This window comes from Triplophysa dalaica, chromosome 23 (assembly GCF_015846415.1).
Source record: "Triplophysa dalaica isolate WHDGS20190420 chromosome 23, ASM1584641v1, whole genome shotgun sequence".
Taxonomy (NCBI): Eukaryota; Metazoa; Chordata; class Actinopteri; order Cypriniformes; family Nemacheilidae; genus Triplophysa; species Triplophysa dalaica.
Genome location: NC_079564.1, coordinates 13215746 through 13243365, shown reverse-complemented (window position 1 = coordinate 13243365; position 27620 = coordinate 13215746). Strand labels below are relative to the sequence as shown.

Here is a 27620-nt window from a genome sequence, read left to right as displayed (position 1 = left end):
TGTCGATTGGTTTCCACTGACAAAGACAGGCTGCATTCTCACCCAGCTGAAGAAAAAGGTGATTTTTACTGCCAGAAACCTCACAGCAGAGCTATAAAATAAAACAGCAGTGAATGGTGTCATGCTATTTAACAAAAATAGAGTGTATAATGGGGGAGACAAGTGAAGGCACGTTTTGTAAAAGAAAATAAGTGCTGCTTTCATTACATTTTAGAAAATGAAAAGTTGAACAGCTAAATTACAATACTAAGAAAAAACAAGAAAAGTGAAACGCAATACAACCAGTATTTTAGAGAATAGCAGTATTGTGTTTTTGCACATTTAATTTAAACATGGTTATATGAAGAGTGTGGGGGTTGTATGAATGTTTTGCAAAATTTTACTTGTTTTTTTAACTTGAACTGTTAAATGAATATTACATAATTTAAAAATGTGTTACGATGTTAAAGCCCAAATAGATTTCAATTAGTCAAATACTTTTTGTTAGGACAAGTTATGGGTCTTGGTCTCCTCCAAAGATATCCAGCTGACGATTAAAAAAAAAGAAAAAGCTTCTATTTTTATTAAATATTGATCTGTCAATCTATTCAAAGAACAATGTGAAAATTATGTATGTAATGAACGTGAAGGATTATATATTTGCTGATCCAGACTATTTGATTCCCCAATGTCGAGCCAGCCTTGGCCTGGTCACCCTTAAGGTAAATATGGTTAATGAGGTTTTATTAATGATTTTCAATTTGTAATACCACAGATAAACTACAAATATCGTGGATTAACTATGATTACTATAGTGAGACCTTGGCAAATGTGTGGTTACAACGGTCTTACTACAAATAACCAAAATAAAAAATGTTTACTATAGACATGTTTAACTTTCATGAGGGAATGTAGTGTAGCTATTTACCGAAAGACCTGGAAAGCACTTCCTGTAAATTAGGAGAATTAGGAGAAGGTAACTTATAAAAATGAATATTTTAATGGAGTAACTGTTTTATAAAGCAAAAAGCCCCTTGAAGCCGTGTTTTACAGTGGATTTAGAACAGCTAAGGGGGTTCTAACATGTTAGCCTGGCCATCACGTTAGATATCTGATACGGCTTATGATAACTAATGTTGAAACACATTGACATTGTGGCTTTACTGAATAACTATTAATTTAACCTGCCTTGATGTGCTTCTTCAGGTTGGACGGGGAGTTTTTGAATGCCAAAATTTCAGTGACTTTCGGTAGGCATATGAGGCACTTCTTTCGGTAGGAAGAATCTTACACTCCAATGTACAGAAACATTTCTTGCAAATACGGCCACGGATTTATAACGTTATCTTCACCCTGTTAACCGGGTGTGGTCGTCTAAGATAACGGGAGGTCCTCCAGTAGGTGCTTCCATGGCGCCGGCGGTTTCAGTTGTGCTTCCTCCGTCTTTGGCAACAAATAAGCACTACGCTGAAATAGAGCGTGCAGAGCGTGCGTAATGCAATCTAGGAGAAGTTATTCGCCAAACCTCCCTTATTGCAGTCGCACACATTTCTTCTTCTGATTATTTTATTTAGTAGTAACGAGTAAAGAAGATGCTTAGTGGAAATATATCGGAGTAAAAGTATATATTTTATCTAGGAAATGTAGTGGAGTAAAAGTGAAAGTTGACATAAATTTAAATAGCGAAGTAAAGTACAGATACGTGAAATTTCTACTTAAGTACAGTAACGAAGTATTTGTACTCCGTTACATTACAACACTGCACACAACCGTATATGCCATTAATTCTTTATTAGCTGCTGGGTAACCACCATATGTTTCCCACTCTTTCTGAAACTTACAGTGTTTCTTCTTTAAAGCACAGCCAAAGGCACTCACGCCACCGCTCATGGTCTCCTGGAAGCTCATCTGGAGCTCACAAGAGTTCATATTATCCAGAGTTAACCCCGTGGGGAGAGATTCCCTATGCTATTGGTTCACAAGTTCATTGCAGAATTAACTATTTATGAGGTTTGAAAAAACATAGAATAATCAAACAGAATAATGATGGGCAGAATGGTATACAAAAAGAATGAAATAAGGTCTTCAAAATGGTTTGAGGTAGGGCTGTCACGATTATGAAATTTGGTTAATTGTCTAATTAATCGTGGCGATTATAACGGTTAATTGTCTGTTTTGGGGCTTTGACGATTAATTGTCCGTTTAATGGCTTTGGCATTTAATTCTAAAAAATGTTTTGTTTGTTCGTGAAATCATTTTCACACATTATTGTCATTATTTAGGTTAATCTTTTGCAAGTTGTCCCTGGCAGTAAATACAAATACACTTAATACATATTAAGCTCATGTAAGGGGTCATATTAGTACTGGACCAAATGTCTGTAGTGGCTGCAAAAAAGGCAATTCCTTTCAAATCCTGGAGAATAGCATCCTTCACTTCCCAGTATTAATTTGGAATTGCTGATTTGGAAATGTATGTTTTTCCTGGCAGTTCATATTGCTTATCAAAGTTTTGCAGCATTTCTTTCCATCGTATTGAATGGCTGCATTTCCGTTAAGTTAAGGAGCGCCACCTGATACGGTCTCGTTTAAACTTAGTCGTTCATTCAAAAGGCTTCGTTATGGCAATTGACGAGAAGTATGCGCGGTCAAGGATTTTTTTACCAGTTCGGCAAATTCAGTGGGGTGATGTGACTTCAGTTGATTCGGTAAGTTTGTGGTGTTAGTGTTTCACAGCTATTTCTCTCTTAAACAAGCAAAATATTGCCGTATCAATGTCTTTCAGTCAATGTCTTTTCAGCTGCTTTCACTTTTTCGTCTGGTTTGAAACCAAAATATTTCCAGATCGCTGCCGTCGTATTCGGATTTGAAACTAGATCCATTTTGAATGCGGATACTTTACCACTCGGAGTCAGATGATACCCGTAAACCAAAATCAACAGAGCACTGTTTTGCAAGCAGATGAGAGAGCAGTGGATGTAGGGCGATACAGCTCCCCCTTTTGTTTTCTGGAAAGATCTGCAATAATTGCGGTGATCTGAAATCCCCGCCATGAGGTCAAACTATGGCGACGAGACGATTATTTAATCATCATGACAGCCCTAGTTTGAGGAATGGAATTATAGATCACTGATAACTGATATGTAATGACATTACAAATTTGAAGAAATTGAAGGAATAACAGAGTAAAGATGAAAAACAAATTGACAGACAAAAGGGAAGGGGCCCAATGACAGGGACCACACACACCTAATCAGATTTTATAGATTGCGCTGATCTCCCCTCTGTCTACCAAATGCCAGAGGATGTTGAGACCTTGTGTGATGGATTTGAGGTCAGAAAGAAAGTGAATGTCTTCACAGGCCTTCTGTTCTTTTGATGTTTTGTGCCTTTATCAGCTGCAGTCAATGACAGCTGAAATTGGAATCGATCGGCCAATTGTAAATCAGTATCGAATAATCAGCCAGACAGCCGCCGTCATTACAATGCCATGTCAACACAGTTAAAAGCATGGCATGTAACAATACTCAAACTTTGATATAAAGGACAGGGAAGATACTGTGTAAGTGAGAAAAGCTAACGGGTCTATAGCAATCCAGGCTATTCCGTAAGTGCAGTTTAAAAGATAAAAAAGTAATGGGTATTAACAGTTTTACATTTTTTAATAATCAGAGATGTAGGTGATATTTTTTCTTGAGCAGAACCATAAAGAAGATTGTTTGGTAAATCCGAAGCCCTCACTGCTTCATATAATGGGAGTCAATGGGGTCTGCCGTTCTAAGAGTTCCTAAAGCAAATAATTCCAAACAGCGGCTCCTGGCGACATTTCCTGAAGCGAATCGTTTGATATTTTCATAAAACTGAACGTCATTTTAAATAATATTTGGCATAATGAGCACAATCTTCTTCTTGTAGTATTTGGTGGCGAATGGCATACCAGGGTCTGGTACGTTTAGCACCACATGCAGAAAGGGAGTGTTGAGGCTGTACAGTATGGCTAATATTATTAAAAATGAGGTTCAAGTAAATGAAAATAACGAGCGAGTCACTTCACGAAACGTCCACATGTCGCCAGGAGCCGCTTTTTGGAATGATGTGCTTTAGAACCTCTCTCAGAACGGCGGACCCCATATACTCCCATTATATGAAGCAGAGAGGGCTGCTGATTTACCAAACAATCTTCTTTATGGTTCTACTCAAGAAAAAATGTCACCTACATCTCGGATGCCCTGATGGCGAGTAACTAAACGGCAAATTGGAGTTTTTGTCTGAACTATCCTTTAAAGGTCTTTCAAGATTACAGAGACTTCAAACTCAAGAATTGTGGCTTACAAACAACACGGAACCATCAATTGGGGGAAACAGGCAGGGAAAGTAGCACACCCTATAGTTAAACCAAACAGATTCTATTCTTCTGGCAGAAATATCAAGGGCATTTCAAGAGCATATGCAGTGTTTCCCATAGGATTTTGACAGACTTGTGGCGCTGGTGACGTCAAAAACTACAAAGCATATTTGTGTCAGTGTTAGCAGTTATCTGTTTTTCTTCTACTCGCCTATCTGTCACATTATCCTGTATTTACATCAGGATACCACCAGCAGTCACTTTAACCGCTGCTAAAAGTCTGATTTATAAACGCAACACCATCGGACAAAATCAAAAAATGTGTTGCTATATTACGAATGCTTCTTTGATTTTAAATGCAAGTGCCATTTAAATACGAGGGGCCGAGGCCTCGCACACACACATGTAGCTCATCGGAAGAGAGTGCATGTGTGCATAGCGGTCTCAATATTTCTCTCAATGACTGCACATCGCTCAGTCGCTCACGGACGAAGCAAACGCTCCTCTCACATTACGCTCATCTCACCGGATAACCAAATCCAGCTCAGATCCCGCTCTGACATAAATGTTTCAAGTAACCTTAATTGTTTTCAATTTATAATACACTTCTTGAATAAATGTCTAAGTAGTAGGCTGAAAAAGAGCAGTTATGCTTCAGTCCAACATTCTGTGACATTGTTTGTCATATTTATTTAAAGAGTGCCTAAAATAACTGTATTATAACTGATAAAGTATATTTGATTTTCGTTACTTTATTTCCGTGAACATATAGCTGCCATAGTGCAACATTCAAAATAAACGCACAAAAGATTAAATGCACTATACCTTTATAATTACTTTGGTTAGGGCTGGGCGGAGTGACGGAATATTCTGTTACCGCAGAATAAAATGTCAACCGTAAGAGATTTTACTATTCCGTATTTCCCTCTCAATGTAAATAAGAAGGGCGTAATTATGAAAAAAACACGTGGATTAATTCTCCCATAACATATTATCAAATCAAATACTCTTTTGACCTTCTTTCAGTCTGTAGTTCTGTGATCTGCTCTAGTCCTGCACTTTCTCGCATTGCTCGTGCAGGGGTGCAATGATCTGAGCGTGCATATATAAAAAACAATTTCTCACATCGCTTTGTTAAGCTGTTAATAGTTTTAATAAAGTTGAACTTTAGGCGAGCCAAGGCAAAACTTCCATTGAAGCGCGCGATGATGCGCATGTGCACCATGTGAGCGCTTTTAATGTGATGTGCTGCTACTGCGAGACACATGTGGAGTGACCAGAGACTTGCAGTGCACAATAAAGTGCGAGAATAAACAAACCTAAAGACAGAGAGTCGCAACACACTAAAACTGTGCATCTAATAGAGAGTGAAGAGCGATGAAGACCAAGAGTGCAGACCCCATGAACAACAGTTTATAACAACAGTCTTATACTGTACTCTCATTGTCAGTGCATATATTCATACTTCATTGTAATACTTGCGGTGTACATAGGACAATACCAGCAGCAAAAGAGTTAATCACCAACAGGGCTGAGCAAGCGACTGAGCATATATTGAGCGAGCGGAGTGGAAAATATAGTTTTCAAATATACTTGGGCGGGAATAAATATACCTGGTCGGTCCAACCCAAGAAAAAGCATTGTATGGGAAATGCTGATATGTTATGATTTAGATTGTAGAGAATAATATATGAGAGGAAGAGAGAGAGACGAGTGTGTAATTACAGCTGAACCTACCTGAAGCACTAGGGGTTCTGGATTGAAAGCCAATGTCATCAACAGCTGCATCCTTTCTGTATCTTTAAGGTTCTTCAACAGGAAGCTTCCAGAGTCCTTTGTCTCTGCATATCTCCTGACTATTCTGTCCAGCAATCTTTGGGAAGGACAATGAACAAGGTCGGACCATCCTTCGACAACATCCGGGGTCAAGAGTCTGACGTCCCCGTTGAGTCTGGCAAACTCAGTCTTGTACATGGCCTGGATGAGATCGCAACGAGGTCGACCCGTCGCCCGCTTGCAAATCTTCTGGTCGATATCGGCAAGCTCTTGATTCGAACCCAAACGCTTGAGCACAATCCTCCGCGTGCCCTCCCGGGGCTCCCCGTACTGGGCAAAGAACACATTTTTAACATTAAAGACATCAAGAAAACGAAGACGTCCCCACGTCTCAAGGGATATTTGTCCGTTCATGAATTTACGACACCAGCTGGTGCCGAAGCAGGCCGGGCACTTGTTGAGGTGTATGAACCGCCTGTCGGTGAGTTCGTTCTTTTGGAAAGATGCGAAGAGGTTATGCGTGTTCATCAGCAAAATGACGAAGAGACCCACGACGAAGAGAAGCTTCAAACACCGGTACAAACGGCCGAGCTTGAGAGGGACGAAGCGCAGCATGTTCGTCCACTTGCCAGGCAGGGAAGGGTTAAAGGGCGAAGGGGAATAGGGCAGTCGATGTCAGGGATAAGACTCAATGGGTCTCCATCTCTGCTGCCGACTCATCACCCGGAGTTCCTGGAGGGGGTGAAACTAACTGAGTCCCCCCTTTGTGATCACTTGTTGGGCTAAGACATTCTCACAGAAATTGCTCTGGTGCACATGGTCCCGATGAGCATAGAAGCCTGCCTGCAAAGAAGCACATGAACAAAAAAACTTATTACAGGAAGTTGAATTTCACCAGGGCTGAAACTAATTACAAAACCAAGTTGTGGACAACTCCACGCTATTTGTAAGGCTAGCTTCTGTTTCCCCGGTCTGAAATTTCTCCAGTCCCAGGGTACTCACCTCTATGAAGCAACAGCTAGTTGTTGTGTCATTTCGAAATGTTAAAAAAATTGGAAATGTTCAGGTCATTTGAGCGAATGCATTGCTTTCCGAACTGTAACGAGATGGATTTCTGCCAGACCAATAAACAGTAAGACACTCTGTACCAGACTGCTAGCTCAAATTTCCCTCAGAATAACTCCCAACAACCACAGATAAAAATAAGGTTAAAACGATGGCAAAACTGTACATTCCATAAGGTCTCTAATTTCACTTCCAAACATAAAAGTGACAGGTATTAATGACCCCTCTGAAACAGGGTACAGCTAGAAACAGTTCATCATATTGCTACTGAAAAGCCAAGAAATGCACTGTGATTATTTCCACCACCCGCAATCGTGCCAAGGGTAGTTTAACCCTTGATCAGAGTTGCCCTGGAAATTTTAACCTCTCTTTGAAGTATTCCCTTTGAAAATTCCTGGTGTCACCACAAAAAAGTGGGGAGGTGAATCAATGATTTACACCAAACAGTGTGGCTCCATCGGACGCAGGGGTGTCACTGTTACCCAAAGCACACCAATGGTCATTCAAACGATTCATCGGAGGAGGACGCCCGTGATAGAGAGATTAACGCAACAGACATGGGGAGATGGTGGTCTAGTGGGTTAAACCACTGAACTGGTAAATCAAAAGGTTGCTGGTTCGATCCCAGCAGCCACCACCAGTGTATCCTTGAGCAAGACACTTTACTCCATGTTGCTCCAGGGGGATTGTCCCTGTAATAAGTGCACTGTTAGTCGCTTTGGATAAAAGCGTCTGCCAAATGCCTAAATGTGAATGTAAATGTAACATACCACACGCGTGTTATTTACTATAGTTAAACACACTATGACATGGCCACCCAAGACTTCATTTCCATTCAGGTAATCAGACCCTTGGCGCAAACCTTATATGGCTGCTTACCATGCAAATGGAACGTTTCAATTAAAGTTCATTACACCATGCCTATTAAAAGCAATGGCTTTCGAGGGCTCTGCTTATTAGTGGACAAGTCAGTGTGATTAGCGAGCATGCTGACGAATTTCTGCGCATTTTAATTGACCTGAGCGATGTGTGAAAGAGATAATCTATACCAGGATTTCCATCTCGCTTGATTCTAACTCAAGGTCAAGAGACTCAGTACTTTTTAGTATTAAATCTTAAAAAAAAAAAAATGTAGGTCAAAAACACTCAACAAATTGACGATTAAAAAGGATGACAGTAATGACCATGTGACCGTTTGCAGTCTTGCACTTTCATTTACCTCAAAAAGTTGTTTCTATTCTTCTTTTTATCTGACAATATGTTCAATTACCTCTTCATGTTTCAAATAGGGGTTGAAAGATGTTTAATAAGAATTAATGCAAAGTATTCAAATTCCGATGTTAATATTATAAATATTTTATCATATGTGAATGTTTAGTAATTATAAATATGTTCTTTCTAAAAATGAATACAACATAGTATTTCCACAATAGTAATATATCCACACTGTTCAGACATTCAGATGTTTACACAAACTGATCAAATGTATACCATGAATGCATTGTAAGTCATTTTGGATAAAACTGTCCAGCCAATGCCTAAATGCAAATGAAATTGCTGTCCTTCTGAAACCTGAATGTCCAAATGCCTTGCTTTTCAAAAAGAACAAAAACATTGCACTTTTTAAATTAGCACTTAAAAAAAAAAAATATTGGATAGATATTTGCAAAACCAAGTGACAAACATAAAGGGTGCATGGATATCATTAAGATTTTAAAGGTACTACTACTCTTAAAATAAATAATGTTAAATAAATTGTATTTAGCTTGGACCAGCCATATTAAAAGTGGGTTGGCTCATCATAGATACCTGCAAAATCTTGGTAACACTTTAGTATAAGGACCAATTCTCACTATTAACTTTTTGATTATTAGATGCCTATTTTTACTATATTGGTTGTTTATTGGCCTACCTAATACCAAAACAACAACTACCTTACAAATTATTAATAAGCAACAAATTAGTAGTTTACGTGGCAAATTACCGTGCCAATTTACTGTGGCAATTTGCTGTGGCTTATTTATACCTACAATTGGACCTTAAAATAAAGTGTGACCAAAATCTTTTTTAAATGTTTAAATATGTTTTTCAATGGACAGATGTATATGCATGTTTGTTTTATGCAAGTAAAGCAATGAATTAATAAGCTTTCAATGTAATCAAATATTACATATAGTATATTTTGGGTTGATTTATTTGTTCACACATTTCAAAGAATTTAGACACAGGCTGCGCACATTCCTGAAGTTTAACCAGCTCATCTGTTTAGTTTAAGAGATGCCCTGTAAGGGTATACTACCATAGTGGACTAAAATAAAAAAATAAAACTTATTTTGAACACAAACATTTTGAAGAATTTAGGACAGCAAACAGTTCTCGGGGCACTTTTGACTACCATTGTTTTTTTCCTACTATGGGAGTCAATTGGTGTTGAGATCTGTTTGGTTATCAGCATTATTCCAAATATCTTTCTCTGTGTTCATCAGAACAAAGAAATATATACACATTTGGAACAACTCAAAAGTGTGTAAATAATGACAGGATTTTCATTTTTGGGTGAAGTATCCCTTTAAAGCAGGAAAAGAACAATAATTTGAAAACAGCTGCAGATTTCAACAGGGCCAAAACAAAGAGTAAGTAACCATTTAAGTGCAATACGGATTCAATTCTGGATACCTGGATCTCCTGTGAAATGAAACAAAAGGGAAAAAACAAACACATATCTTGATAAGAACACAGTGCACAGTCTATTACAGAGACTGAGATTGATGGAACGTTCCTAGAACAACTGAGCGCGATATGATCTCTGCATGCCATTTAACAGAAGACATTTTGTGCTTTTCACTCACGAAGATAAACCATACACATATCTCCTCAAGAAACATGAGGTAGTCAAGGAAAACCTTGGTCTGTGTGTTTATGACTGAGTGATAGCAAATATGTACTTTCCTCATATCTTTTGAATGAGCACAAGAGAAACTGATATTTAACAACGTCCAGGCAACATCATAACACTATATAAGCGTAGAATAGTAACGGTAATATGTCACGATGACAGTTCCATGAAAGTTACTCAATGATGACACCATTGATTCATTGAATCAAGTTTATTTTAATATAAAATTAAACAGCTCTTCTTTTGCTACTGACAAACACAGATGCTAATTCTCTACAGAAATTGTGAAAACAGGAAGGATTTTAAAAGCCTTCAGCAAACTAAAGGGTCGCAGAAAACGGCATTAAAATGATAGCAATATTTATGATTTTCTGTAAGCTATTTTCACAATGATCTATGGTTTAGGCAGCCCTGCTTGTGATGCACAGCCTTACTCTTGACTAAAGATTGGCAGAGAGTAAGCAAACAAGCTATGCTGCATGAGCTGCCGGCTTCACACCACAGCAAATTAAAGAGTTTTCGCTCCGGCAGTCAAGTCCATGTCCACCCACAGTCAGGGAGCCTCCATCACAATATTTCAGGACTCTGGGGCCTTTTTTAAATGAGTGACACTTTGAAAGATTCGGTGGGGGAAATCAACGCATTTTATAAGGGTTCCTGTTGATTCTTTCACTTTGACATTTATAGGGTTATTTCAGACTTCAGCGGGATAAGCCGGTGGGGGTACGAATCAGATCAAGACTCGCGCAAACTGAAAATGACAGCGGAATTAGATTTTCCTTTTCTCAAACAATCTTTAAAAGCTTTCCGTTAAGTCACTCTGGTAAATGATTGGCTGCTCGTATGTCAGCTGAGAGCCAAGTGAAAGCCTTCACCAGATGCGGAGAACCAGATCTGCCTCACTCGCAAGCAGATGCATTTGGATTAACTTTACTCACTTTCTTTTCTTTATTCCAGGAAGAAATGTTTTCATTTCCAACAAACTCAACTTGCCCACAGGCCTCTGTTTTGAATTAACACTTCATTACCCATAAAGCATCTTCTGCTTACCCGCCCACTGCTGAGGTGATGAAGGATGTAAGAAAGCCCAAGCCTGGAGGCCATCTAAACGCTTCTTACCACCAAGAAGCAGCTCAAAACATGCCAAAACAAGGTCTGCCCAGCACAACAAACAGGCTCAGTGAAGGAACACTACTGAGAATAAGCCACATTGAATGTATATAATATGTTTTGTACCTTGTAGGGTAGTTTTCTTAACATGTTTTCTAAAGTGAACACTGCCAGCCAAACCTTGCTGTGCACCAAACAAGACGTCTAAGTGGATCTTGGTCGACTGGTGCGAACTCTGCTGCAGGTTTACTAAAACAAAAATGCGTGAAGACCTAACACATCTAAACAAGACGCAATGCTATGGGGATAGCTTTCTAGCACAGAGACATTGGAGAGGAAAATCTTCAAAAAATCAACCCCGAGGTTGCTTTATTGACATCAACATGCGAGTAACATTAGTTTGGCTTTTTCACAGAACTAAAGGTGTGTTCACATCAAGGGTATATTGAACTATTTACGTTATTAAGTTGCATACAAAGATAATGCCAACACGCAAATAGACGCAAATTCGTGACACAAATGACATGAATTGAGGGTGGCGTGATTGCCACAAATGTGAGAGATTAGCTTCAATCGCATTCTCTAAGCAAGTATAAAAAAATTCAACTTGAGTGGGATATTCGTCTGACTACCATGGTTCGACACATCCAGATTCTCCCTGTCGTGAGAGATCCCTCGAGTCATAGAGACCGTTTCATCGGAAGTGCATGCATGAACTGCAGTTAACTTCCGATCTGTGTTTGGCTAGTGTCTAATAATATAACTATTTATATTTAATTTATGTTAATATTAATGTATATTATTATTTTATTGTATGTTCATTTTATTATATAAACAATTTGTTGAATGAGTCCTGTAGTTTGGTCGCAATTTAAATGTACCATTCTTTGGCTCTTTTCGAAGATTTGATTATGTTTTTTGGTTTAACAATGGATGGTCATGTTTCTAGTATCAAAAACTGCTTTATATTTCACATTTATCAAGTCTTTTCTCAACGGTAGGCGGGCTCGCGTTTGATTATTCTTTCCACATGACATCACAACTAGAAGAAATTCCAAATTTGCAGGTCATACATGCGCGAGTACTTGTATAAAAATGCCTGGGATACATAAAAAAACGATTATTTAGTTGTAGTCTGGAGCCCTGGCGCAGCTAACACAGTGTCTATACTGTATGCGACAGCCGTGATGCAACACGACAACCTGCTTGTTCGCATCCAGTGTGGACAAAATTTGAAATTATACTGGGTTCTAATACGTTTCTAATGTCTTTTGTCATGTCGCATCGTGCCTGTTGCATCCGGTGTGGACACGGTGCAAGTCAAATGTTTACAATCTCTGATAACCAAAAACCACTCAAGCAGCTCTTCCTCTTCTCTAATGGCACTTTTCCACTGCATGGTACCGTCAGGTTTAGTACGACTCGGCTCAGTTCAGTTTATTTCACTTCGACTCACTTTGCTTTTCCAACGAGTGATAGGAAGACCTGCTTATCAAGATTGGCTGCGCTACATCAAGATTGGCTGCACTGTCTGTGTTTTGTTGGCAATAGGCATGTACGTGCAAAATGTAAAAAAACATGAATCGTTAATGTGACGATGTATTGTGTGCTCGTGCCGTAGTTCCGTCCCCCTGCCTGCCTCCAGCAGCTAGTCTTTTTCCGTAAATTATCGTACAGCTGTATCTGTTTTTGAAGATACGACGTATGCAATACAATTGTATAGGAACTCACAATTATGCCAGAAAGGCCGTTTTGTCTAGCATTTTCGTAAGCACAGTCTTCAACGTGTCAAATTAAATGTTAAATTAATGCAAAGAGTAGTGAAAAGGGAAGAGGCGTCAGATCTCCGAAAAGAGACAGCTCTTAAAGGGGTTCCACTTTTTAACATGCCGCGGTCGCTTATTTTAATCAAAGAACAAAAGAAAAGAGGAATTCAGTGTCATTTTGTATTTTTAATGAGAATTCTTCTGTATTTAATTTAGAATTTAACATTAAAGACTGTAAAGAGAACTTAATTCAATTTCTACATATTTCCTCCCTGTTAGGCATGATAGCTCTCAATTATACAGATGAATGGCTAATGTTAAAATAAATAATCAATTTAATGGAGACATTAGCTGCAGTACTAATATCAGAAGGTTGGCTTTCATTCATAAAACAATGCTGTTAAAGAACTCTAACATTAATTTGAAGATTAAATGTGAAATTATTAGAATGTATGATGAAATATGTGAATGAAATATATGAAAAACACTGATTTTATATTTGATTAATCACTGAGAAAATTTGAATAATCCGTGTAGTAGAGTAGGCGGGGCGAGACCGTGGTTCGAGTCCGGTGAGTAATTGTGAATTAGCGCCAGCTGTGCGCACACCGGCCTCGAATCACGTAGGAGATGGGAGCATATAAAAGGAACGAGCGACCGGACCGTCGAATAGAGAGGACCGGGCCCGAACTTATGTTATGTTTATAATTATGTTCTTGTGATTTGTATTTATGTTTTGTTCGCCGGCGGTCGTCCGTGAGGGGCCGCCGGCTGTTATATTACTTTATTAAATGTTTAAATGTTTGCCGGTTCCCGCCTCCTTCCTTCCATTTTATGGAGATGTATTACAATCCGATAAAAATGTTATATCGTTGACAGCACGAAATAGAATATAAATAGTTATATTATAAGCCACTAGCCAGACTGTTAAACAAACACAGACCAGAAGTTAACTTCGGGTCAGTGACGTGTGTCTGATGAAACCGCCTATATTTTCTTGATATTTTTGATAGAGAACATTGTACTATGAAAGCAGAATTGATATCGACAGAGCAATGCCTGAGGGACAGAAGTGTCCAGTCACAGTAACGAGATACAAGTAGAAGAGATACTGTTATTCTTCACAACTAGAGAAATGATTGGTTAATGTCAAATGCAGTAAATACAGTCCATCAAACCTTTTACTGTTTCTGGTTCAGTTTAGCACTTGTCCCTGTTCATATCCTTCTGAAGGATATTAACACTGGAAAAGAGTAGTAGCTGTTCCATAAAATCCCTGATCAGATCGTCTTAGAAGTTTGAGCTGATTGTCAGATTGTAATGCATGCTTGGACAGAACATCCACATTCAAGGAGAAAATAAACATCTACCAAAATACAATACTACCTTGAGGAAAAAGGTCAGCTTTAAGTTTAATTTGCATCCTTTAAAATAAAGAAAAATGTTTGTAGTAGAGTAGGCGGGGCGAGACCGTGGTTCAAGTCCGGTGAGTAATTGTGAATTAGCGCCAGCTGTGCGCACATCGGGCTCGAATCACGTAGGAGATTGGGAGCATATAGAAGGAACGAGCGACCGGACCGTCGAAGAGAGATGACCGGGCCCAAACTTGTTTTACGTTTGTATTTGTTTTTGTATTTGTTGTTTATGTTATTTCGCCGGCGGTCGTCTGTGAGGGGCCTCCGGCTGTTATTATTTATATTAAAACTTTGTGTTTAATGTCTGCCGGTTCCCGCCTCCTTCCTTCTCTTTTATGGATGTATTACAATGTTCTTCTACAATAGTATTTTTTTCTATTAAATCGTTTTGAAATCGGTTCTATTATAATGTAATGCAATATTCAATTTGTGTCAGCATTTAAATTGTTAATTAATGTCTCTGCAGGATATTATAAAATTGTTTCAGTAAGACCTGCTTCTTTTATTCAATGTAAATCAACATTAACAAATGTCACTTAATTCTTTTAACAACTTTGACCGATCAGATGAAATGAGAGTGAGTCATCAAAAAACTAAATGTGGGCGATTTTTCAAAAATCTGATAGTTAATTGTTTTTTCTTTAAACAAAACAATTGCATTGAACATGACCATTTCAGTGTCCTTTTGGCACAGAGTTATTGACATAAATTACCTGGTTGAGACGATTTGGTACATATCTTGGTGCTGATTCGATACGATACGCATCGCGGTACTTTGAACAAAAAGAAACAATAAAACTGAAATTCAAATAAGATTTATTTTTTAAAATATAAACAAGTTCAGTTACTTTTTTGTTGCACATAAAATCTTAACATTCTTTACTGCAGGTTTGTCAATGATTTTTTTTTGCAATTTAAAATAATATTTGAATTAAGATCAGTTAAAATAAATTAGTTTTAGTCATAATCTTTTGACTAAAATGCAATTTAGTTTTAGTCATATGTTAATCATCCCCATCATTTTAGTTTAATTAAAAAAAATCAACATTATATTTAGTGTACTAAAATCTAACTGGTTTAACTCATTTTATTGGTGTAATCTATTGTTCCATGCAAAGATTAAACTGTTTTGACATAATTCACTTTACCTGTGAATTAAATTAAACCAGGTCATTGCCTTTATTTTTCAGAAAAGTTCAGTGACTACTGGATATGCATTATTGCAATACAGAAAATATTAGACCATGAACGACATGTACCAGTTCATTCAGTCTTTTTGACTCAATTAACTTGTTCGTTCAGTGAAGGGTGTATTTATTCAGTACATTCAACCAATGAAACTTCCTGACAGCTCAAACTCAAATGCTATTGGCTCATGTATCTTAAAAGCTGAACTGTCTTTGCTCGAGACAGTAATCTTTCAAAAAGACATATTAAATAAACTGTATTACATTTCTTCAATCATGCAAATAACATACTTAGTTCGATCATTAGCATGTCATTCGATCTTTTAACATACAATAGGACTCACTTCATCACTTCTCTAATCAGAACAGCGCTGCTTTCTTTTGGCTTACTTTATGTTGGATTTCACGTTATGTAGCAGCTCACATTAACGTATAAATTAACTTTAACATATAGAAAAGGTTTGTGCTTGCCTTTGAAAAGAGTTTCGGGGTTACTAACAAGCAGTTACGCCTCAAGTTTGCTGTGTTTTACCGGCGATTGCGAAGGAAAATAAGACTCTTGTAAACCACGTGGAGACACAGATTTTCTTGTGCTTCCCCTTCTCCCAGAGACTTCTCTCTACCATATATGTCAGATAAGCACAAGTGAAGCGCTGGCACAGAGTAGGTGGTGTCTTGATCGCTCAACAAATAGAATTAAACATCATAATGATAAATATCACCCTCACTCTACGATGTGCATTGTAAAAGAAATTGTACGAAGTATCATTACACCCCTTGTTGAGGCATTAACTTGCTCAATTTTTTTTTAGAATTTTTTTAATAAATTATTATGAGTTATAAGGAAATTTTAATACAGGGATGTTGTTCATTACAGCCTGAGCACTGATGATGTGAGGAATTGCTCCGTTTGTTATAATCTTCAAAATGAAACGCATTCGAGAGCCTAAACGTGCTTGAAAATTCAAGTTTGAATACATGACAGAGGTGGTAAAAATGTAGCCTACATCTGATATGGGTTACAGAATGAAGTGTGCCAATATGGCTCTAAAGTGCCACCAACAAAATTTCCAAAAAATATTAAAGATTTGGTTGATTTGAGATGGAAGGACCATCATTTCTTTATTAAATAGTAAAAAATAAAAACGCAATTTTGACACCCTTGAGAAGCAAGAAGCACAGAGACTATAGTCAATACTATTTCAAGCCAGAGTTTGCTAACTTTATTCCCATTATGTTAAGCAGTTCACAATGGCCGTGTCATTAGCTTCACACATGCGGAGCTGCAGGCGCTCTGGTGAAGAAGTGCAGTTGCCAAGGTTATCGACTGCAAGAGTCAATAATGTTTGATCACAAAAACAGCCATCCACAACCGAGCCGCCTCTGTCCAGCAAACCGCACAAACAATGATGAATGGAAACAAGTTCTCTCTTTCATACGCTTAACAAATACAAACACGCTAAACTACTGATTAACCGCATTTGCATTCGAATGTGACACGTTAAACTTTCACTTAATGATTCCTCAAGTTTCCCCGAAGCTTAATAGATCTTGATCTTGATACTTTCTACCTTCAGAAGAGAAACAGCGGGAACCTTTAGAGAGTTCTTTAGGCAAATAAGCTCATTGAATTGACACAATCGAACAATTGCTGCGGTTCATTTCGATACAATGTTCACCTTGTGTTCACAATTACTGTGAGACAAGATGATCAGTTTAAGCAGCCTTTAAGATTCCGAGCCGAGTTAGGCTACAGTAAAAGTGTATATTGAAACTCACAAAACTGCCATAATGTATACAAATTTAAGTGCAAGATAACACTTGACATATTGTTGTTCATATTTTTAGAGCTCATGTTGTGCCGACAACTTAAAAAAGAATGTTTAATAAAACATGTTAACGCCTGATTGTGGGATGGATTTCACTGCTTTTTCCTCACAGTTTATCATACAGGTGTGGTGTTCTCCCATTCACCACACTGTGTCCTGGCAAATAATAATCACTTTACATCAAACATACATGTGCAAGGCATGTTTTTCCTTTATTCATACAATACCGCAAGGTGCCAAATAAAAACCGTACTTCATAGTAAACCTGAAAAATCTTTGTAAAGATGACATGGCCTGCAACGTGAAAAGCAATTTCAAAGTCTAAAACATTTTTTAATACACTTTGCTAATCGGACATCACTTCGTTTTTTGAAAGATTGGAACATATGCACTTTTAATTTTAAAAAGTATGTTTTTTTTACTTTAAAATTGATTTAAAAAACATCAGTCCTATGTATATATTTCAGGCTCGACTCAAACACAACATTTCAGAAAAGGTCTACAATTGAAACAAATATGTATGGCCTTAATGATCAGCACAGCACATATAAATATTTAATGCAGGTATCGTTTAGACTGGTCTGAGGTCAGCAGCTAAATTCTATCGTGTTATTTCAAGTGTCAAATCTGTGCCAAGAAATCTGATGCTGACTTCATGATACACTGAGCTGTGCCGTTTCGGAATACACGATGCTTGTCATGTACTCTACCACAGACAATTTGGGACTATAATTAAAAACGAAAACTTTATATTGTAATGAGGTCATACACGCATGGTGTCATTTTCTTTAGGAAAAGGAAGGAACGATAAAAAGAACATGGACTATCATTCCTTTCCAGAATTTCCATAACTTTTTTTAGTCGCATGTCATTAATAAATCGAGTTAAACTCGACCCAATTCCTAGACGATTTAGTATGTTTATATAAATAGAAAACATATGGCTTCTCTAATGCAGAACATGTCCGTGTTTATCCATAACTTTTTTTTCCATAACGATTTAACATTTTCCCTATAGTTTGTGATTAATTCAGGCGATTACGTTTATTAAAACCTTGATTTCTATAGTTTTCTTCCACGACTCTTTGTAATACATTTCCGTGCCTTTCACAGCTGTAAACCACAGTTACAAAACTCCCTGACATTCTCGTGTTTACAATGTTCGTATGGAACTACATATATTAATATCTATGTCTTAAAATCGTAACATTTTATATTGAAACATATGTCCATTACATTAAATTAAATTCACATCAACCATAAATTACAATCAAATGTGACCTGACTGGAAAGCAGACACTGCAACAGCACAATGAAGAAAAAGCTGCCAAACAAACCTCAGAGAGTTTCTGTACTCAGTCTTGCAGGAGTGTTTCTTTTGGATGGTTCACTTTGTCTCATTCTTCATACTGGAGCGGATGGCTTGCTTTGATGTTACTTTGTAGCGCGTTAGACGCTCCGACAGAAGAAACACGAGAAACATTGTATCCCAGACGCACAGCAGCTCAAATTCACGGATCAAAAAAACTCAAATGGTCTTTCCATAAGATGAGGCAGTTAGCCACCTAGCCAGAGAGAAAACCAGTGATTAAGCCTCTTAACTCATCTAATTCTCAACCACTAAATATGCATCAGTCCTTTATTTGCGTAAAACTGGCGGAGCGTCAGAGTCCGCTTCTCATGTCGATCTATCGAGGACAGGAGCTTGATCGAGCGCGGTCTCCCTACCCGCCACTGCTGCTGCTCTCCAGCACTACAACGACCACAGCGACCGACTCTTCCCAACAGCGAACCATTAGTTTTTACGACTTCCCTCATCGCTTTACGTTATTGGTTTGAGGGCGTTGTCATGGTGCCCGCTACGGAGCTGCAGTGCCCTCTTTTTTTTCACTGATAAATTCATGCGAGAGCAAAGTATAAAAAGAGAGTGAAATAAAAAATGAAATAAAAACTTTTATTGTTTGTAACAAATAATTGAGAAAAAATAAAGAAAGAAATGTACAGTTATTATTGCATTTGGCTGCTGCTTTCACCTAAAGTACATTTGTGTGAATGGAACATTTGCCTTAGTGATGCAGTACTCTATCAATTGAGAAAGAAAGAAAGAAAGAAAGAAAAAAGTAAAAAAGAAAGAAGAAAGAAAGAAAGATGCAATCTTATGAGATGCGTTAAAGAAATGCGATGGTATTCATGAAATAAAAGCAAAGGGTTTGCCTGCCAGCAGTGTCTCTTTGAGGTAATATCTCCATGTTTGGCCTTGTGGAGAAAGAAGAGCTTCTGCTGGCAAACTGCCTAACGGAGTGATACTTCTGAGTCGTGGTCGGAAACTCGGTTCCTCACAATTTCCTCATAAATGATGTCTGTAAAAGCATGTGGCCATATTCCTTAAGGACGAATGTAGGCCAAAACCAGGGGAGGCAGTGGCAGATCTGGACCTGTTCCCAAAAACACAGAATCAGCTGCTGAAACGGGGAAACAGATGGGACCTGCTCTGAATTATTAATTATATTACAGACAACAAGCATATTTTGTCTCTGTGTTACTGTTAAATCCCACTGATTTATAAAAGATATCTAGACAAATGTTTTGGTTGATAAAATTACCAACACAGGGTTTTGTTGCTTGTAAAATTGCTCTCTGGCAGGAACATCCTTTTATACTTTGAAAGATGATAAATGTTCCTTAAAGAAACATATTCATTTAAAAAAAAGAATGAAAATCATTTGCATCAACTGCAGGACAACCCTGGTGGAAATATACATATGTTGTTGTTGCTTTTTCGTTAGTTTCGTAAGCAAAAACTTGATAAATTAATTAAAGCTTCATAATATCTAGGCGATAGTAAAACTGAGCTGCTGGGAAATGTTTGTATTTGCTTCCACCTAGTGGTGGATGAGAGATTTTTAAAGTTAGATGATACGAAGTCATTGTTCAAACAGATTATATGAAAACAGCACCTCAAATAAAGTTTGTCTTGACAAGTTGAATGTTAAGGACTGTTTTCATGTTTTGTATGAATCCTATTGCTGTTGGACAGGGCAGGAAATTCCATAGATTTATACAAGGTTATTTTTGTTTACTAAAAATTAAAACTTTTAACGCGTTTTTGTTTTTGAAATAAAAGAGATTGGCATAAACATTACCTGAAAAAATAAACGAACAAAAGATTTAATTGTAACCAATAGTATAAATCACTAAAATATTATAATAAAACTATAATTAATTAATATTAAGCAACATCAAAAGTAAACAAAGAATCTATATAATGACAAAAGCATATAACAAAGTTGGAAAATTTTTAACTAAAATATACATAAAAATATAAAAATAAAAGTTCATTTTAAATATGAATTAAATTGAAACATAACTAAAATAAAATTGCTGCAAGCTGCAATTACTGGGTCAAGCTCAACCACGGCTGAAAGGGAAACATTTTGGACATGTCAGATGTTGAAAACCAAGTTTAAAAACACAGGGAAAGGCTGTTAGAACACAATACAATTGCTTATAACTTTTGTCCACAATCCGGCGCTGTTGTATAATTAATATGAGGCGAACAAGATCTGCTCCTGATGTTGTATACAATATGCCATAGTTTGATATCAAAGCACTAGGCTTGAGCCAACAAATATGTTAATGTTGATCACATACCATCAAGTTGAATTGTTCATATGCCATGAGCAACTAAACACATTTTGTTATATCTCTGGACCAAAAGGAGATGCTGATTTAGAACTTTACAGGAAGTAAGAATATCGCCAAGACGAATCATAGCCTACAAAGTTTTGTTGCGATTCGCCGTTAAATTTTTAAAATACTGCATTTGAGACAAAATTTGGAATTAGTGGCGCCCCGAATGGCAAACCGACGAACATATGGTTTGACTCGGCATGTCTAGAGGAATCAAACGAGTCTTGTAAATGCAGCCGGTATTTTGAATATATTTGAAATACTCATGTACTTTTATTTTGACATTCCGAAAACCGGAAGTAAGCCCCGTAACCAAAGCGCAGGGACCAAGCGCACATGTAGCGATTCATGCTAGTTTAATTCTTTATACTCCCTGTTTCAACTGCGTATAAGTTTAAGTATATTTGACTTTGAAGATTGCTTCTGGGAAATGACTCTGCCGTTGGTTGAGAAGCAGGCTAAAGTGGTCAGTATTACTGTATTCTTTATTTGTCATTTATGTATTGTTTTGCAATATTTGATGTCTTTTATTTTGTTTACTTGAACTTTTAGTTCTACGGTGTTAAAGTGTTAATAAACATCTGTGTATGGAACCGGAGTCTCGCATTCAATCGATGGGCGGCATAGTAGAACACTACTGCAACGGTAAAGGCTCTGAGCGGACGAATACGGGCTGGCTGCGACCGCGTGCGGTAAACGAGAGGTCACCTTGTGAATGGTTCGTGTGAATCCAAAGGGGCAAGTGGACAAGGCTACACAAGCAAGCACGTCGAAAGGAGTGTGTCGAAAGTAGCGCAAGTACTGCCATGATAGCACACGGACGTTTCATTTGTGTTTTTTCCTCTTAAATCAGCAGTCGTCATTATTTTGTGCTGCAGTTTGATTATCTAGTAAGAAACAAAGAAACTTAGCAGATATGTAAATGAACCATTCTCCCAGTTGAATCTAAGAAGTTCTAAGTTAAATTCAAAGTTTGTTCCAACAAGTAAGTTTTCATATTTAAACTGTGACGAATTATTATTATTTCTCACTTTGTTAATTGCCTTTTATTGCTCATTTATTGAAGTGTGTTATTATAAGACTGTAGTGTGTTGATGTGCAATATTCAAAGGTTAAGCTAAGGGAAGCAAAGAGATTAGTTTTGCATTTAATTTTATTTCATATTTGCACACATTAGACAACAGAATACAGTTTAATCAAATACATCACATGCATTTAATATGTCACACTCAAAGGAAATCACCTTTCTTCCTACTGAAGAGGTCACTCATGGAGACTTTCAAGAAGATAGTGACGCAGAAAGGACTACCCTATCACAGCAAGCTGACGCTGATGAGCAAGTTGAAGACACATCGCAGGCCACACAATCTCAGGTTGGTGTGGATGACACACAAATGATTCCTGGAATTAGGAAATCTGGACGTATACAAAAGCTCACTGAAAAGGGCAAAGCTCTGTTAGATGACAAATTGAAAGATCTAACTGTAAGTTTTGTAAAGATGTACAGAAGATGGAAGTATCATATCAATGGCTTAAAACGGTCCATTAAGAATAATGATGCTGATGATCTGATTGAGGAGATTGTAAATGCAATCAATACCGCACAAGTGGACATGGACATTACTTACCTCAAAATAAGAGCAATTTCAACTCCTGAACCAGACATTCGGAGAATGAATGACACATGCCAGGCATTTACTAGGATTGCAAATACAAATGTTCAACATTTCCGCAGTGATGATGATACACAAATCATAACTTGGCCTGATGCTAAATCAGTATTTGAAAGCACAGTGTCTAGTGTTTCCTCCGTTCAAACCGCTAAGTCAAAGGTTCCTTCCCAAGTATCCAGACACTCTTCTATCCTGTCCCTTAATGCAAAACAGGCGGCAGCCGAAGTTGTGGCTACGCAAGAAATGATGAAGATAACAAATGCACAACATCAGCAGAAGGAAGAAATTCAAAGACTTGAGGTGGAAGATCAAATCTTGAAGGCTGAAAGAGAAGCTATAGAAAAGGAAATTGAAGCAGAGAGTGCTAAAAAAAGAGCTCAGTTCATAGCAGAAAGTGCTGATAGAAAAATGAAGCTGGAAGGAAAAAAGAGAGAAGTACAAAGGCTAGAAGAACTTAAAGGGCATGTTGCGGCTCAAGCAAGACTGCAGGTTTATTCAGAATCTGTCGATCCACCACTAGCACTTAACCCTTTAATGGATCAATTTTTTCCCTCTCAAGCACCAGTCTCACAAGCTCTACTTGCGCAACAAGCCAAGCCCAGTCAAGTCCAGCACCCTCATGAGGTTACAGCCACTAAATCCCCTCTCCTATATCCCTCCATGTACACCTCATGTTCTGTTCCACAGCCAACCACTCAAGCCTTTTTAACCTCTCATGAAGCTACCAATGACCTTGTGAGAACTCTTGCTGAAGCAATCACAGCTAATCGAGTTCCAATCCCAGAACCTGAAGTGTTCAAAGGAGATCCTCTCAAGTACAATGATTGGAAGCTTTCCTTCTTTACTCTGATTGAGCGCAAGAACCTGCTAGCTCAAGAAAAGCTCTTCTTTCTACGCAAGTACGTTGGTGGCCCAGCCAAGAAAGCTATTGAAGGCCATTTCCTTGTAGGAACAGAAACCGCTTATCGTGCTGCCTGGGACATACTTGAAGACAGATTTGGTAATCCATTCATAGTTGCCAAGTCATACCGTGACAAGATACATACATGGCATAAAATTGCCCCCAAGGATAGCGAAAATCTTCGTGAGTTTGTTGATTTTCTGAGCAGTGTGGAATCAGCTATGCCATATGTTCAAGGTCTACAAACTCTCAACGACTGTGTGGAAAACCAAAGGATTACTGTCAAGCTCCCGGATTGGTTGAGCTCACGCTGGAATAGAGAAGCAACAATCTATCAGGATGGACACAAAATGTTCCCGGACTTTAGATATTTTGTAAGATTTCTCAATATGGAGGCTCGTATTGCATGCAACCCCATCACATCATTGTATGCTGTGAAGTCAACTGACCAAGAAAGATCAAAGCCAACAGAACGAGAACAGTCTAAGTATCAACGAAATCAAAACTTTAGTGCTAAGACTTTCACCACTAATACAATTGAGAAGACAAGCAGCACATGCATGTTTTGTAAGAAGAAAGGCCATACTCTCCATAGGTGTCTCAAGATTAGGGAAAAACCTGTTGAAGAAAGAGTTAAATTTGTACAACTGGAGAAATTGTGTTTTGGTTGCCTTAGGATAGGCCATAACTCCAGAGCGTGTACATCCAGGAGTGTGTGTGACTTATGTGGAAAACATCACCCTACTTGCCTACATCAAGATCGTGGGAAGAAAAACCAAGAACAAGCTGTAAGAATAAAACCAGAAAGGCAAAATGAAAACGGAGGACACACCAACCAACAGTCTGAATCAATTGAAATACAGCAAGCTACCTCTAACAGAGTTGTTCAAGAGAAAAGCAGCACTCACACTTCATCTATTGTTCCAGTCTATGTCTCCACGGCAATGGAACCAGACAAGGAAGTTTTAGTGTATGCGTTACTTGATAGTCAGAGTGACACAACCTTCATCCTGAAGGATGCAGCTGTTACATTGGGTGCCAGGAAAGAGTCAGTAAAACTTAAAGTGTCCACAATAACATCAAAAACAAAAGTGGTGAATAGCCAAAGGGTGCAAGGACTACAGGTAAGAGGCATCAGCTCTGACACTAAAATCAAACTCCCAACAACTTATACCAGAGATTACATACCAGCAAACAGATCCCATATACCCACAAGAACTACCGCAAAGTCTTGGCCTCACTTAGAACATTTGGCAGATGAAATGTCTCCTGAGCTTGATTGTGAAGTGGGATTGTTAATCGGCTATAACTGTCCACAAGCCTTACTTCCCAGAGATGTCATCTCGGGCAATGAAAACCAGCCATATGCACAAAAGTCTGTGTTGGGTTGGAGCATTATCGGCTACAGCAGCACTGGTGTGGATTATGATCATGAGGATGAAATCGGTGTGAGCCACCGTATCATCATAAAGAAAGTTCAGCCAGCTACCAAGGCCTTTACTGAGCTCAAGTCTGAGGTACATTTTGTTTATAGAACTCAAGTCAAGGAAATGATCACTCCAGCAGATATACTCAAGGTCTTTGAGGCAGATTTTACTGAGAAGTTCAGTGAAGAAGTTCTAATATCACAAGAAGATATTAAGTTCTTGGTGAAGCTGAAAGAAGGAATCAAGCAAAAGCCAAATGGACATTACGAAATGCCATTGCCTTTTAAGGAAGAGAAACCAAGCCTGCCAAACAACAAAGTGTGTGCACAACATCGACTCAGATGTCTGGGAAAACGTCTTAAGAAAGATAATCAATATCACAAGGATTATGTGGCTTTTATGGAGGACATCATAACAAGAGGTGATGCTGAAAAGGTTCCAGAGTCAGAGTTAAACGATCGGACCACGTGGTATATCCCTCACCATGGGGTTTATCATCCCCAAAAGCCAGGAAAGATTCGCGTGGTATTTGATTGCTCGGCTAAGTTTCAGAATACATCGCTGAATGAGCATCTACTCACCGGGCCAGACCTTACAAATACCCTTGTAGGGGTCTTGTGTCGCTTCCGCAAAGGACGAGTAGCCATCATGTGTGATGTAGAGCGGATGTTCCATCAATTTCATGTCGCACCAAGTGACCAAGACTATCTCAGATTCCTGTGGTGGGAAAGAGGCGATATGGAGGCTCCACCTTCAGTGTTCCGCATGAAGGTTCACTTGTTCGGTGCTGCATCGTCACCTGGATGCGCAAACTTTGGGCTCAAACACCTGGCTGCAGAAGGTGAAGGCAAGTTTAGTGAAGCTACAGTGAGGTTTATTCAGCGCAATTTTTATGTTGATGATGGATTAACAAGTTTGGACAGTGAAGAAGAAGCTATCGAGCTTGTTAGAGAGGCAAGAGACCTCTGCAACACTGGTAAACTCCACTTACACAAATTCATTACCAGTAACAAGAAGGTGCTTGCCACAATCCCAAAGCAAGAACTTGCAGAAGTTGTAGCTGACCTGGACATGGCCTTGGGTGAGCACAAGATGGAGCGGGCTCTCGGGGTCCAATGGTGCATTAGCTCAGATAAGTTCCAGTTCAAAGTGAGGGTAAAGGATCATCCTTTCACCAGAAGAGGAGTATTGTCAACAGTGGCCTCAATTTTTGATCCTCTTGGATTTGTGGCACCTATCATTCTAAAAGGTAAACAGATTCTACAAAGGATGTGCCAAGACAAGGTGGGATGGGATGAGCAGCTTCCTGATGATCTCAGGCCGCGTTGGGAAGCGTGGCTCCAAGACCTTCATAATCTTTCACTGACAAAGTTAACAACGATCCCAAGACTGGAACTCTCAGCTGCAGTCGTGGCCACAAGGTCGAGTGACCTGCTAAGGAGAGAAATGAAGATGGAAGAGAGTTCAGTTCTTGTCTAATGAATTTTGGACCAGATGGAGAAAGGAGTATTTGCTGAATCTGCAGCAGAGGAGCAAATGGAACAAGGACAGGAGAAATGCTAAAGTGAATGACATTGTCCTGTTGCAAGATGATGACGCACCAAGAAATAAGTGGAAGCTGGCGAAGGTAGTTGAAGTCTTCCAAGGATCTGACGGAAGAGTCAGAAAACTCAAACTGTTACTTAGTGACACAGCACTAGACATTAGAGGCGCACGCTCACATAAGCCAGTTTATTTAGAAAGGTCAATACACAAAACAGTACTACTGCTTGAGGCCGAATAAGTAGCCTAGTTCTTCATTGTTTTGTTTATATTTGAATGTATATGCGTTTATTTACATCATTGTTTTAGAATGTTCTGTTTAGAAAGTCTATTTTTGTGATGTGAATCACACATTGTGTGATGGTGGGAGTGTAAATGCAGCCGGTATTTTGAATATATTTGAAATACTCATGTACTTTTATTTTGACATTCCGAAAACCGGAAGTAAGCCCCGTAACCAAAGCGCAGGGACCAAGCGCACATGTAGCGATTCATGCTAGTTTAATTCTTTATACTCCCTGTTTCAACTGCGTATAAGTTTAAGTATATTTGACTTTGAAGATTGCTTCTGGGAAATGACTCTGCCGTTGGTTGAGAAGCAGGCTAAAGTGGTCAGTATTACTGTATTCTTTATTTGTCATTTATGTATTGTTTTGCAATATTTGATGTCTTTTATTTTGTTTACTTGAACTTTTAGTTCTACGGTGTTAAAGTGTTAATAAACATCTGTGTATGGAACCGGAGTCTCGCATTCAATCGATGGGCGGCATAAGTCTAGTGTCATGATTTTAGATTCATTATTTCATAAGATATAAGCAAAATAGCTATTTTTATTAATATTTATATCAAATTTATATATTTTATATCTTTCATCTCGACACATGCAAGTTTAGCGAAGATACAGCCTCAATACCACATTGCCTCACTCTTCGTCGAATTCGTCGACACACCACACCATTCGAGAACAGATTGTCCAATCATATTCAATAACCTTTTGTCAGCCCTGTCTCAGATAATTAAC

The 27620-nt window shown here is 38.3% G+C and overlaps 2 protein-coding genes across 5 annotated transcripts in view; one reads left to right on the top strand and one right to left on the bottom strand.

Annotated features, from left to right (window-relative positions):
* Positions 1 to 19142, bottom strand: part of dipk2ab (divergent protein kinase domain 2Ab) — a 37516-nt gene extending 18374 nt beyond the window's left edge. Inside the window, exons 1-2 of the mRNA XM_056738996.1 lie at positions 18704 to 19142; positions 6061 to 6942 (exon numbers count right to left, since the gene is read on the bottom strand). Coding sequence (XP_056594974.1) covers positions 6061 to 6714 — 654 coding nt within the window. The 5' untranslated portion in view covers positions 6715 to 6942; positions 18704 to 19142. The remainder of the gene's footprint in view (positions 1 to 6060; positions 6943 to 18703) is intronic.
* A 2152-nt stretch (positions 19143 to 21294) lies between these two features.
* Positions 21295 to 27370, top strand: LOC130413676 (uncharacterized). Of its 4 annotated transcripts, none has more exons than XR_008905521.1 (3): positions 21295 to 21522; positions 21609 to 27210; positions 27297 to 27370. XR_008905521.1 is itself a non-coding variant. In XM_056739063.1 (3 exons), exon 3 carries the CDS (start codon positions 22451 to 22453, stop codon positions 26534 to 26536), a length of 4086 nt encoding a protein of 1361 aa, XP_056595041.1. In that variant the 5' UTR covers positions 21295 to 21522; positions 21609 to 21854; positions 22317 to 22450; the 3' UTR covers positions 26537 to 27358. The 4 variants fall into 4 exon arrangements, 3 of the variants coding, with proteins under 3 accessions (XP_056595041.1, XP_056595040.1, XP_056595039.1); XM_056739063.1 differs by having other exon boundaries at positions 21609 to 21854; positions 22317 to 27358; XM_056739062.1 differs by having other exon boundaries at positions 21609 to 22041; positions 22317 to 27358.
* The last annotated feature ends 250 nt before the right edge of the window (positions 27371 to 27620 follow it).

Coding starts and splice junctions, on each gene's coding strand:
- LOC130413676 (XM_056739061.1), top strand. CDS start 22,277: ATGTCACACTCAAAGGAAATCACCTTTCTTCCTACTGAAGAGGTCACT.